This window comes from Hippichthys cyanospilos, chromosome 5, assembly GCF_059441005.1.
Source record: "Hippichthys cyanospilos isolate Australia breed blue-spotted pipefish chromosome 5, RoL_Hcya_1.0, whole genome shotgun sequence".
Taxonomy (NCBI): domain Eukaryota; kingdom Metazoa; phylum Chordata; class Actinopteri; order Syngnathiformes; family Syngnathidae; genus Hippichthys; species Hippichthys cyanospilos.
In genome coordinates this window covers 11,953,733-11,965,609 of record NC_142373.1, presented here as the reverse complement: position 1 = coordinate 11,965,609, position 11,877 = coordinate 11,953,733, and the positions used below count along the sequence as shown (strand labels likewise).

The 11,877-nt window shown below is 39.4% G+C and overlaps 1 protein-coding gene across 1 annotated transcript in view; it reads right to left on the bottom strand.

Moving 5' to 3' along the window:
- Positions 1–444: 444 nt before the first annotated feature.
- The window catches only part of pdia5 (protein disulfide isomerase family A, member 5), a 30,347-nt gene continuing 18,914 nt past the window's right edge, over positions 445–11,877 (bottom strand). Inside the window, exons 11-17 of the mRNA XM_088416119.1 lie at positions 11,100–11,236; positions 8,864–8,934; positions 8,604–8,767; positions 7,858–7,988; positions 6,316–6,386; positions 2,260–2,394; positions 445–2,063 (exon numbers count right to left, since the gene is read on the bottom strand). Of these exons, the coding sequence (XP_088272245.1) occupies positions 1,983–2,063; positions 2,260–2,394; positions 6,316–6,386; positions 7,858–7,988; positions 8,604–8,767; positions 8,864–8,934; positions 11,100–11,236 (790 nt within the window). The 3' untranslated portion in view covers positions 445–1,982. The remainder of the gene's footprint in view (positions 2,064–2,259; positions 2,395–6,315; positions 6,387–7,857; positions 7,989–8,603; positions 8,768–8,863; positions 8,935–11,099; positions 11,237–11,877) is intronic.

Sequence of the window (11,877 nt, the reverse complement as noted above, 5' to 3'; positions counted from 1 at the left end):
TGATTCGCGAAGCATTGTGGGAAAAACGATATCCCGTCAACGTCATCACAAACCCATTGGCATTTTTTTTCTCCCCAAATTAAAGTTTAATATTGCAGTGTATGTATATTCTCGTACCTTTTGCCGCTAAGGCACTATTCACTTGAAAATATTATATTTTGCTATTAAAACGCGGAACCTGGGCGCAAAATAATTGACTTTTATTTAAATTTAATATTAACCGGGAAAATGATATCTAAAAATGTTTTACATTGCCATTGGGTTTCTATAACGGAATATTTTTTCCTTTAAAAAGTCTAGTTTTTCATCTAAATATCATAAATGGTCAGAAACAAATTTGCTTACATAAAATACGGATAATAATTATGGATATGAAAAGATTAAAAAAATACAGCACTATTTCATCATAAAAACATTACTTCGTAAAAGAAAATTAAAATAATGTAGGAAAAAGTATGATTTTATTTATTATTATTTGCACAGTAGGGGGTGATAGTGTACAGCTGATTGAACAAAGGCAACAAAGACTTCTTCTTGGCTTAAGTATAACACACACGCACACCCACATTTTGGGGTAAGACGGATGCTCTCATTCTTCCAATGAACTGTAACGATCTCAAGAGACGTTCTTGCTTGGAATGTACCAGTAATGACACCACACAGGACAAGGCGTGATTTTTTTCTTGTTATTGTTGTTATTTGGCAAACAAAAACACAGAAAAACGACAAAAGCGCTTCCTTTAATTGTGTCTCGCGATCCCTGAGAACCTTAAGATTTACCACGCCGGAACCCAAACGATTGATGATTCACATGAAAACATGTAACAGTACGGAACGTTTTGAAATTGCAAGAATATGGCGGATGACCCAATATCTCTAAAGTTCCAAGATTTTCTAGTTTGCCAAATTTGGAGCTGTTAATTGGCCAGTCTAGTTTCTATAGCGTAGTATTGCATTTCACATTCCCATTTATTGTACAGTGTTTCTGTTTGGATTCATAAAAAAAGTCAACAAAAGTTTTCAATTGAGATTCTTCTTTCGAAATGGCCAAGTAAAAAACATCGGCCATGGTTTTATTTTTCCGTCACACTTTTTAAAGTCAGAATCGACCATCTGTTTTGTTTATCTAGAAAAACAAAAGGATTCTCAATATAATGTGAAAAATTCGAAAATTTGTCGATAGGCATTTTTCATTGTCATATGTGAAAATGGAGACGCAAAATGTGAAAACATGGATGGCAACTTTTTTTTTGTCACATCTCACATTTGTATACATTTAATATGTTGTGGAGCGATTCAATTTTTAAAAATTGGGGCTAGTTTTTCATGTGCCATCTAGAAAAGGAAGGGTGAAATTGGATGCAGTCTCAATTCTGTCACAAAAGTTGGGACGGTGTACCAAAAATAAGTCAGGAATTTTCTAATACTGTACACTTTTCATTGACATATCTGAAAAAGGGTAGACAAAAAAAGTATGTAAAACATAAGGGATGACGTATTTGGCATTGTTATTTATACTCAACATGAAGGGTGGGAAAAAAAAAAAAAAGCAAAAGGCACCGGGCCTCTCCTTAAATTCTTGCTATTTTAAGGCCACCATTTGAAGACAAAAACGCACCCTTTGGCCTGCATTGATGTCACGCCACGTTGCTACGCTAACCACGGCGTTGCATGTTGGCGGAGCAGCCAGAAACAAGATGGTGGATGGTTGTGTCCAGGAGGTCTGCTGGGACCCCCTTGCCACCATTGTGGAGATTGCATAGATTATCATGTAGGTTGTCACACATCATCAGTCACAGTGTCCGGGCAAGTTTAGTGGACTACTATGTCCGCCCAAAAGAAAAAAAAAAAAAAGAGAGAGGAAAAAAAAAAAGTGATCAGCGTGGTATTCAAAATATTTGAGGTCATTTTTGTCTTCTGTGTCAGTGCTGATGGGGTCCTTGAAAGGGTTTGGGGTGGATCCAAGGGGCCTTCCATTGCCATCAGAGCTCCTCCTTCTTTTTGTGTACTTTTTCCTGATCGCGGCCTCGCAGGCTGCGCATGAAGCCGATGAAGCCTGCTTCCTGCAGGGATGAGATCACACTACTTGTAATCTTATTTCATCGGTAATTCTTTCTACACCAAAGCATTATAGCAAAAAATAAAAATAGAGAGAAAGAAATAAAGAAAGAAAGAGACAGGCATAGCCATGATTTTCCTAATAAATTGATTCAGACTAGTCTTGATGTATAACAGTGAAGCAAAAGTGCAAAAACTCACCCCGCGATCTCCGTGATACTTTTCCACAAACTTGGCGTAGTTGTAGTGGTTGAAGGTTGGGTAGCCCTCCACACCCTCCTGCTTGCACAGCTCATGGTTCTGTCCCTTGGTGCAGTCCACCGCTGCATACGCGATCTGACCGAAACGAGAACATGAAACCTTGGTCGGATGGAGCAAAGACTATAAGACAACAGAAACTGACTCTACGATCTTTAAATGTCCTCAGTGTATCTGTTCAGGCTGTACAGTATATTTATGAAAAGAGAGAAAAAAAAAGCTGTAGTTGAACTATATAAATGTAACACGTTTTAATACAAGAATTTGCAGTTCTCGGTGACTGAGTGGTTAGCCTGTCCCGCCTCACAGTCAAGAGACCTGAGAACTATTCCAGCTGGTTTCAGCTTTCCTGTAGGGAGTTTGCATGTTTTCCCCAAGCCCGTGTGGGTTCTTTCAGGCACTTCGGCTTCATCCCACATTCCAAAAACATGCATGGCATCTGAATTGTCCGTAGGTGTGACTGGGTGCGTGATTGGTTGTTTGTCACTGTGTGCCCTGCGATTGGCTGGCAACCAATCCAGGCCCCCCCGCCGCGAGCATCTAACTTTTCCTTATGTTGTAAGCCATTTTGTCCAGACTGTTTGACAGATGGCCACACGCAAGAAAAAGGACTGAAAAGGAAGCGAGGAGTACCAATAAGAATTTGGGGGTTACATTCCAATGTAAATGTAGGAAAAGTGAAACTGCTAAGTGTAATAACATTTTATGTTCAAGCTTTTTCTTCCACAGGCGACCTTTAACGCATAGATTCACACAAAAGCAGCCGTCATTTTGGCTCTTTTATGGCTTTTTTTACCGTTTGGGTACAGATGTTAGCACTCTGTGTGCTTTGTAGACATTTAGACAGTAGATCAACACCGTAAAAATGTACAGAAAGGATATATAATGACAATAAAAAGGCCTTTAAAAGGTCCAGCCTGCTAGTTTCTTCTCATGTGAATGAAGGTTGATTCCAGGGGGGCCGTAACGCCGATTAGAGACGGGCGGGGGCCGATGAGGCGTAAATGTCGAGCCGTGCCCGGCGTCATTTTCGGGACGGCTGAAATGTCATGGCGCTCTCTAAGAGTGCTGAGCGGCGCACATTGCGCGGTCACGCCGGCAACCGGGGGATGTGGAAGATGTGCTGAGGAGAGGAAAACCCGCTAAACGCTTTAGCTGGCGCGCCGTGTGCTGACGAGAGATCCTTATGCTTTGCCAAAAATGGCAGCATATATTGTTTATTTTAAACAGTTATGGGAAGTAATCATTTCTGGGTGAAACATCATACAGAGTATGAGGCAAGATTGTGGAAGCCATGATGAATCTCTTGAATGTCAAAAGTTCCCGCACTAAAGTACTTTTGTTCACTTTGTTCCTCTTTTTCAGGATTTCACAAAACATTGTAAAAACATAGATTGATCAATTTGAGATGGTGACAACACAAAATGAAGTCATATGACTTTGCTTCTTCACGAATGCGCTGCCATCGATCCACTCGTCATCGATCGTGAAAAAAAAAAGTAGCCACGCACTACTTCTCGTCGCGGTCAGAAATACACCAACCACAAAGTCACATCAAAATCAGCATGCTGCCTATCTGTCCTGGAGCTAAGCTCAGCGAGCGTCCAATGTAGTATAAGAATGGTGTAGCAGGGTGAGGTCATCATTGATTAATGGGAAGGAGGAGGAGGACGGGTAGTGTCCAGAAGAGGAGGATGAGCTCTTACAACAAGTCAATACGTTGGAGTCCAGTGCATTAAGTGTGACAAGAGGGAGGCAGCACTAGTGGAGACATATTGTCCTTCGAGGACATTGAATCCTAGGGCTGTCATGACAGCACAAGAAGCTATAAGTCCACTGTCTTAGAGAAGGGATTTCTTTTTTTTTTTTTTTGAGGGTACCGTACAAGAGGGTCTGTACAACTTGGGAGGTTGTTAAACCTTTATTTATTCATTATTTTGCTTTTATTTGTTAAAGTAAACTTAATTTACCTGGTGCAATTTTTGGGTGATTTAAGGTAGTTATAACCTGTGTGACTTTCTTCAAATTTAAACATTTAAAACATTTTTATGGCATTTATAGGAATAGTTCACTTACTCCGCCATTTTCAGCAGTAAAAATTGAATATTTTGTCCATAATTGCTGAATGTCAAAATGATTTTTAATGTACAATATCTGCTTTTAAAAACACATTTTTCACTTGCACATGCTCGAGTAATGACCAATAACCACCAATTCACAATTATTTGAAAGCGGCTCTAGAAAATGGATGGATGGATGGATTTTCAATTCAAAAGCATGTGAAAAATGTGTTTATAAAAGCATTAATTGTACATGAAAAATAATATATCACATTACTTAAAGACAAAATGTGAACTTTTCACTGCTGAAAATGACACAATAATTAGTTCCATTTTACTATCCAAGGTTTGAGGGGTTTATTTTAACATGGACTTTTCTGGAGGATTTAAGAGTGATATTTTAATTTTATCTTTAATTTTATTGCAACTCTGGGGATTTAATGTACAAAACGGGTAAGGTAGCACCATCACCTTTTTGGATTTATAACATGCATCTTTTGGAGGATGGATATGCTGTTTAAATATGCACGTTTTTCAGTTTTAGATTAGTCTTAGTTAAACTGGAAACTTTTAGAGGATTTGACGAAATGCTGTTAAGACATACGTTTTTTTTTCTGATTTCCTTAGAAATAAAGACCAGGATTTCTTATTCAGTTTTGTTTGTTAGTAGTTGTTTTTTGAGGTACAGGGCGTCTCCACTTGGCTGACGCGGTAGAGAAAAGTTTTTGCCAGGAGTGACATAAGAAGCTGCAACAGTGACAACAATGACATGAGCCTCAAAGCGTGTTGTGTTGCACATTTACCGAGGCGTGTTGCGGGAGGGTTGCCTCAGAAAAGAGCCTTGCTAAGACGCCATCTGACAACGATTTAAAAGTAATTGCGCGCCAAAGAAAAAGGAGCGGACTCAAAAAGGTCGCGCGCTACGACGAGTGCATCCTGATGCAAGCGGAATAAGACACGCCGGCAACGTGCGAGTCAGGCGCTATTATGCGATAATGGTGGATGAGGGTGTCCTCCCGCGACCGCCTGAAAGCGTGCCTCACCTCCCGTCATTTGATTGGCTTTGTCGCATTCCTTGCCGACACGCGCCCAGAAATATTAGCCGTGATGCAAGAGCGCGTGCTCAACTTTTGAACTTACCTCAGCATAAGGAGAAAAACAAAAAGCTGAGTGTGCGGTATTTCTCTGTCGATACATTATGAGATGCGGTGTCCAATCAGTATTTAAGGTACCGTAAATCCAATGGAAAGCAGTTTGCAACCTTTGTACACTCCCTTAAAAATAGTGTGCTTATAACCAACAAAAGCATCATTAATTAGTACCGTATTACAATTGTTTGACTGTTGTTTGTAAGGAAAACTTCTATAAGGATATATATATATATATATATATATATATATATATATATATATATATATATATATATATATATACACACACATATATATATATATATATATATATATATTAGGGACAGGAAGTATCAATATCAAGTATCTGCATCAGATTCATGGTACTAGTACTCCCCATGGCAGCCCATTGTCCCTTCTTTCATCTCTTTAGTCTAACACACACACAGAAAAAAATAAAAATAAAAAAATAGAGCCCCCCAGACCAAAAAAAGAAGGGAAAAAAAACATCTTTGGGATCTAATGCAATAATTTTGTGAAAATTTAAGGAAAAATGATATCCTGGAACATAAAGGTTTTTCATTACAATTGGCAGTCAAGATATTTTTGGGAGGTTGTTAATCATGAGCTTTTCATCATGAAACACCCACTCGTGTGGACAGACAAATGGTGTAAATTTTGGAAAAACTATGAACTTTATCAAAATGTGACTTAAAAGTTTTCAGCCTGACGCCAGCAAATTTTGAGCACTATATTCATTATTTGTAGTTTTGTACTTTTGAAGGTGAGGCATATCAGTGTGGACTCACCTTGCGGTCTTCTTTGAAGAGTTCCGCTGCAGTCGTGAAGTGTGGCACGGCGTTTTTACAGTGCGGACACCCTGCCAAGGAGGACGACAACAAAAGTGTCATGCTGGTCCACAACACACATTTGTCAACACGCGTGCTGCTACTGAGTGTGTGAGAGTGTGTGCGAGAGAGAGTGGCCTCGGAGCCAATTCACCACACAGTCAATCTTTTTACGGATGACATAAAGACTGTCACTTTGACTCCGTCCACAGACAACATCTTAATATAACATCAACAGAAAACATCAAGAGAATTTTAAGGGATTTAAAGTGGTCTTATATTACTTTTGTGAGATTTAATGTGGTTGTTTTTTCACCTCCAACTTTTGGGGGGAGGGGTTTGAGCCAGTTGTACTTTACTTATTACAAACTGGATTCAATCCAAATCCAAATCCGCTCTGTCATGTGCACACCCACACATACAGGATTCAATCCGGCAGTATGTTTTTGTTTTTTCTATAACCAACCAAGCCATTTGGTGGCTTTGCTTGTAGATTGTCTTTGTAGCATGAAGAAAATGCTCCATGCAAACTACTGAATTCCTGCTAAAGGGGTACGTTTTTGCTGAGTGTTCTAAACCCATGCCACAAAATAGTTCCTGTCTTTGTTTTTCTTTTTATTATTGGGGCACCCATACTCTGCATTGCCCCATTACAGCTTTTTCATAGGCTAGAATCCTGTGCATGCTAGTGCTGCCTGCGACAGCTAATAGCATCCAGACTGGCCTACCAACGACTCTGTCACGGCTCGGCTTCTTGACCTAAAAACAAGCAGATATGGATTCCGCCATGGCATCTCCAACAGAAAGTTTCATTCGGCTGTCATGCCGGTGTAACCAAAATACGATTGCATGCCATTTTTCCTGATCCGGAGGTACATTTTAAGGTTGTCTTATTTAAGATGCATATTTTAGTCAACTGTTAGTGTAAATAAACTCTTGCGCTCTGCAGTGTTCCCTAGTGGACATATTAAACGTGCAGTAATAAGATTTATTACGATAGGATACGTTTGGTTTTGTTATTTTTTAGTGACTTTGAAGCATGAAAATGAGGCAACACATTTGAAAAATGCTGCTTCTTTAGTTTCCAAGATTTTTTTTTATGTTCCATGAAGCCGACACACTCTGACAGAATGACTCATTCTCTTAAAATATTTTTATGGTTATAAAGCTATGGTGCACGTGTCTATGTTCATAGGGATGTGTTAAAACAGGTGGTATTGTGATGTTTTCTTTATTTCTCCTCTCTTGTTGAATGTTCTCTGTTTCCCTGGGGTATAGGTGGAGTTTTAATGCCGCGCGATGAGGAGATTTTGGCAACAAGCTCGGACTTACGTATGCGAGCTGGTTAAAACCCAGGAAATGATCATGGCCAATCCCAAAGGAGGAATGAGATCTCAGACTTCAACAAATGACAGCCTAAATAGCTGACTTCATCCAATGTGTATTTTTAAAGACTTGAAAATCTGAATGTAGACCCAAAGTCGGTCGGCATGCGAGTCTTACATGGAGCATAGAACATGACCAGACTGTGTTTCTTCTTCTTCAGGGCCTCTCGGAAGTCCTCTGAGCCAAGATGGAGGACACTTGAGGGCTTGTCTTCCCAGGACTGCTCCGGTGGTGGCGGAGCCTGTGGACTGGAGTGAGAAAAATCATCAAATACAGTATGTTCTCATTTTAAAAACTACCATAGACCCTCCACATATTGCACAGGTTTAAAGAAGACGATTGTAAATCCCCTATAAGTTTCACAGCCCAATATAAGAACACCGGTACCTGAAATCCCACAAACCTTAATCCTAAAAATGTCTACATTAAATCTCCCAAAAGTAGTACAGGTCAAGTAAAATAGGTTAAAACAAGACTTAAGATGTATTGAAATCCAAAAAGTTCCACAGGTGAAAACAAAACTAACAAAAATCCCACAAGCATCGTACAGTTTAAAATGAGAATACATCTATTCCGCTGTATATGGTTAAAGATTTCGAACAAAGATAGATTCTGATGTTCTAAAACAGAAGATTTTGATCAAAGAAAGATTCTCAGATGCGATAATAGGAGTGTGATCTTATGTCATGTTGTGTATTTTGCCATAGTGGAGCCTGTAATTAGGAATGATGTCAAACTTCCCGTACATTGCCCAGTTAAGGCACCTCCACCCTCGACTTTCCTTTGATTTACTACCAAAAATACACAACAATATGATGTCATACTGGCATTTGTTTTTTTTAAATAATAATGGTGCCTCTTACTTGTGCATGAATTCGATGATCTTGTCCTTGCTTCGTATGTGCGGTAGCGTGTACATCTCCTCTCCTTTTTCAAAGTACTTCAGGGTGGGAAAGCCGGAAATTTTAAAGCGATCCCCCACAGCTTTGTGGATGGTGGCGTCCACTGCCGCTAACACGCCTGGACTCTGCCAATGCACATTTCAAGGCAAATATTAGAGGCATGAGGACAGCAGGGAGGGGTAGAGCTAATCAGAATCACATTAAAAAAATAAATAAATCACCTTTGGATCATTATTTAGTAGTTGGGCAGCTTCTTCATAGTCTGGTTTAATCTTTTTGCAGTGGCCACACCCTGAACATACATGAAACATTTCAACGGAATGATTTGATTCAAAAACCAAAACTGAAAGATTTAACATCATTCATGTCATTACTGTACGTTTTTATACATACATGTATTATAGAGTGTTATTTATGCTAATTCACAATAAAAACATTTTGAATTCATGTTGGAGGTTGGAATGGATTAATGGCATTTCAAAAGTGAAAGATGATTTAAAAGCGTGGTCATGGAACAAACATAACGCTTATCTCAAGTCCCCACTGTACATTGTATTAGTGTGCACACAAGGGTACACTAAGGCCTACAGCTGCTCAAGGGCACCTAATGTAATGCAGTGGTAAATCTGCGTCAGATTGGAGATCGGGAGTTAAACTTTTCTTAATGAAGAAGACTGCCATAAGGCGAGAGTGCGCACATTTGTTCCTTTCAGTAAATCTCTGCAAAAACACCAGAGCAGCATCCCAGGCATTTAATAGAGCATGAGCCCAGCAAATGTGCACAATATTTGTCGCGCGCGGTCCCTACAAGATGTCGCTGGTGAAGATGTATGGCCGTTTGATGGCGACACCCTGAGCCGCCGCGTGGAAGTAAATTGGTACATTTCCAAAGGTGCTAAATTGCCCTTGTCAAAACAGTTGAGCGCCTCCTTTCTTCAGCGCTGGTGCAGGCTATAAATCAGCCTGCGTGCTGGAGGAGGGACGAGACGGCCTGCCGTGTGATCATGCAGATTGTGGCCAAAGAGCACTTCCTACTTGACTAGCGTGCTGCACACTGGATACCATACAAAAATCACACAGAGGCAGCACAGCACAGCACCTTGCTATATCCCTTAAATTATCAAATGTTAAAATATTTAAAAATCACTATGAGTTTCGAGATGGTGAACGTTTTAAAGTAATTAGTATGGCTGATTACAAAGAACATTTTATTTTTGATGTCACTCATCAGAGTTCGAACCTGAGTAACATGTAAAACACATTATGCATAAAAATAGCATAAAATCCTCACATTTTAGTCATTTCCTGTGTGCTCCCAGCAGTAAAGATCATTGCCAAGTGGCAAAAAAAAAAAAAAAAAAAAAAAAAAAGAATCACTGCTACAAAATCAGCGCTAATGGCTTCCTGATGCAAAAAAAGTGTGGCGGGATGGGCTTACATTGTCTAAGATGGAAAAAAAAAACAACTGGAAGAAGAAGTGACAAAAGAGTGTCAAACTTTGCTTTTTGGAGCCACAAGGCAGAAGACAAAGTTGTTTGCGGTAATGTGCAGAGTGATGACCTCGTTGGCCGAGCAAGATTGTTTGCGCTAAAAGGTGGACAGAGAATGTAAGATGATGGCGGGCAGGAGAACCATTAATCTACACCGATGACAGACACGCACACGCATTTGGCACAATGCAGCCAGAAGAGCTGTGTGTGAGCGTGCAATTGTGTGTGTGTGCAAGTTATAAAGAAAGGGGAGTGACACATGCAAGCTCAGCCATTTTAAGTAGATATTTGTGTTTTTTTAGAATTACAAAATAGTGCACATTAAGTACACATAACAAAAATCTGATCAAATGGTTCAAGATTATTTTAATAAACCATTAACTTGTTGATGATTTTGTTAATTAATCTATTAATCAGATTTTAATTTCCATTCTTTTATGTGAAGGACATGTTTTTTAATTTTGTATTAGAGAATTTTTTTGGTTTGGTGGATAATGTCAGAATATTGACACAAATGTTGTATAGTAAAAGCAGATGTTTGCAAATGCTTTATTTTGATTCAACACAATGTTAATCAGTCTGCTTCCATACAGGACTAAAGGAATCTGAGAGTTTTACCAGGCAAAATGCTGTCATTCTGAGCATTTGGACAATTTTAGGTCTCCAAACAATTAATCGAGTATCAAAAATAATGACTGAATAATATGGTGATCCATTAGTTGTCATTTAATTGTTGCTGCTCTAAAGTGAACAAAGGTTTGATTGCTGGATAGCTCTAAAATATTATTAAAGTGATTACCCTGTGTGAAACAGTCATGCTAACAATCGTGAAATATTAAACGTGTTCAAATAATTATGCTCACTAATTTTTATCGCCTGATATTAACATCTTTTTGGAAAAGTTCGGCATGATTATTTATCATTGATTTACTTTGGTGGTGAGCTTGTGATGTTGCGTGTCACCTACAGGGGGCGTAGAACATGACCATAACGGCAGGATGCTCCTCCATGAATAGGTCGAAGGATTCGTCTGTCAAATGGAAGACGGACGAATCTGTTTCAGACCAGGACACCTCAGGAGTCTTTGGCTGTGCTGGCTGAGGACTGGGGGGGGGGGGAATGTTCAAAATCAGATTGTGTGTTTGTCTGTGTAAATCAGACACAGATGTCCAGCCTGAACCAAATGTTGAACAGACAAGCATGATACACAATTGCATACACGCTACACACACCCTGTCTGAAACAAACCCGCCTGGATGACATCACATTTGTGCAGTGCCAGTAACACATGGACAAGAACATAAACATGTCACTCCATGCACTATGAAACAAACATGCATTTTCACGCTTAGTCCTTTCGTGCATTACGTGTCACTCTCTCTCACATATGCTTAGTCCTTCTCTTTATTCTTTTACACACCCACACATGCTCCAGACTGTCACACAATAATCTCTTACACAATGACCCACTGTACCCACACGTACGCACAAAATTCATCTCAAGGGTACACACAGTATGTCTTGCACACTTAGTTTTGTCATTCACACGTATTTACAATAAAACCGCATACACAATCAGGTTATGAAACACAAACAAATCTATCAAAACCATTCAACACAAACACACATTATTTTCTCAAATGCAACAATTTTGTACCATAATGGAAAGATGCACACACCTCCCTCTCTCGCTCTCTCTCACACACACACATACAGACAAAAACATCTTCTCTCCTCTAATCTTT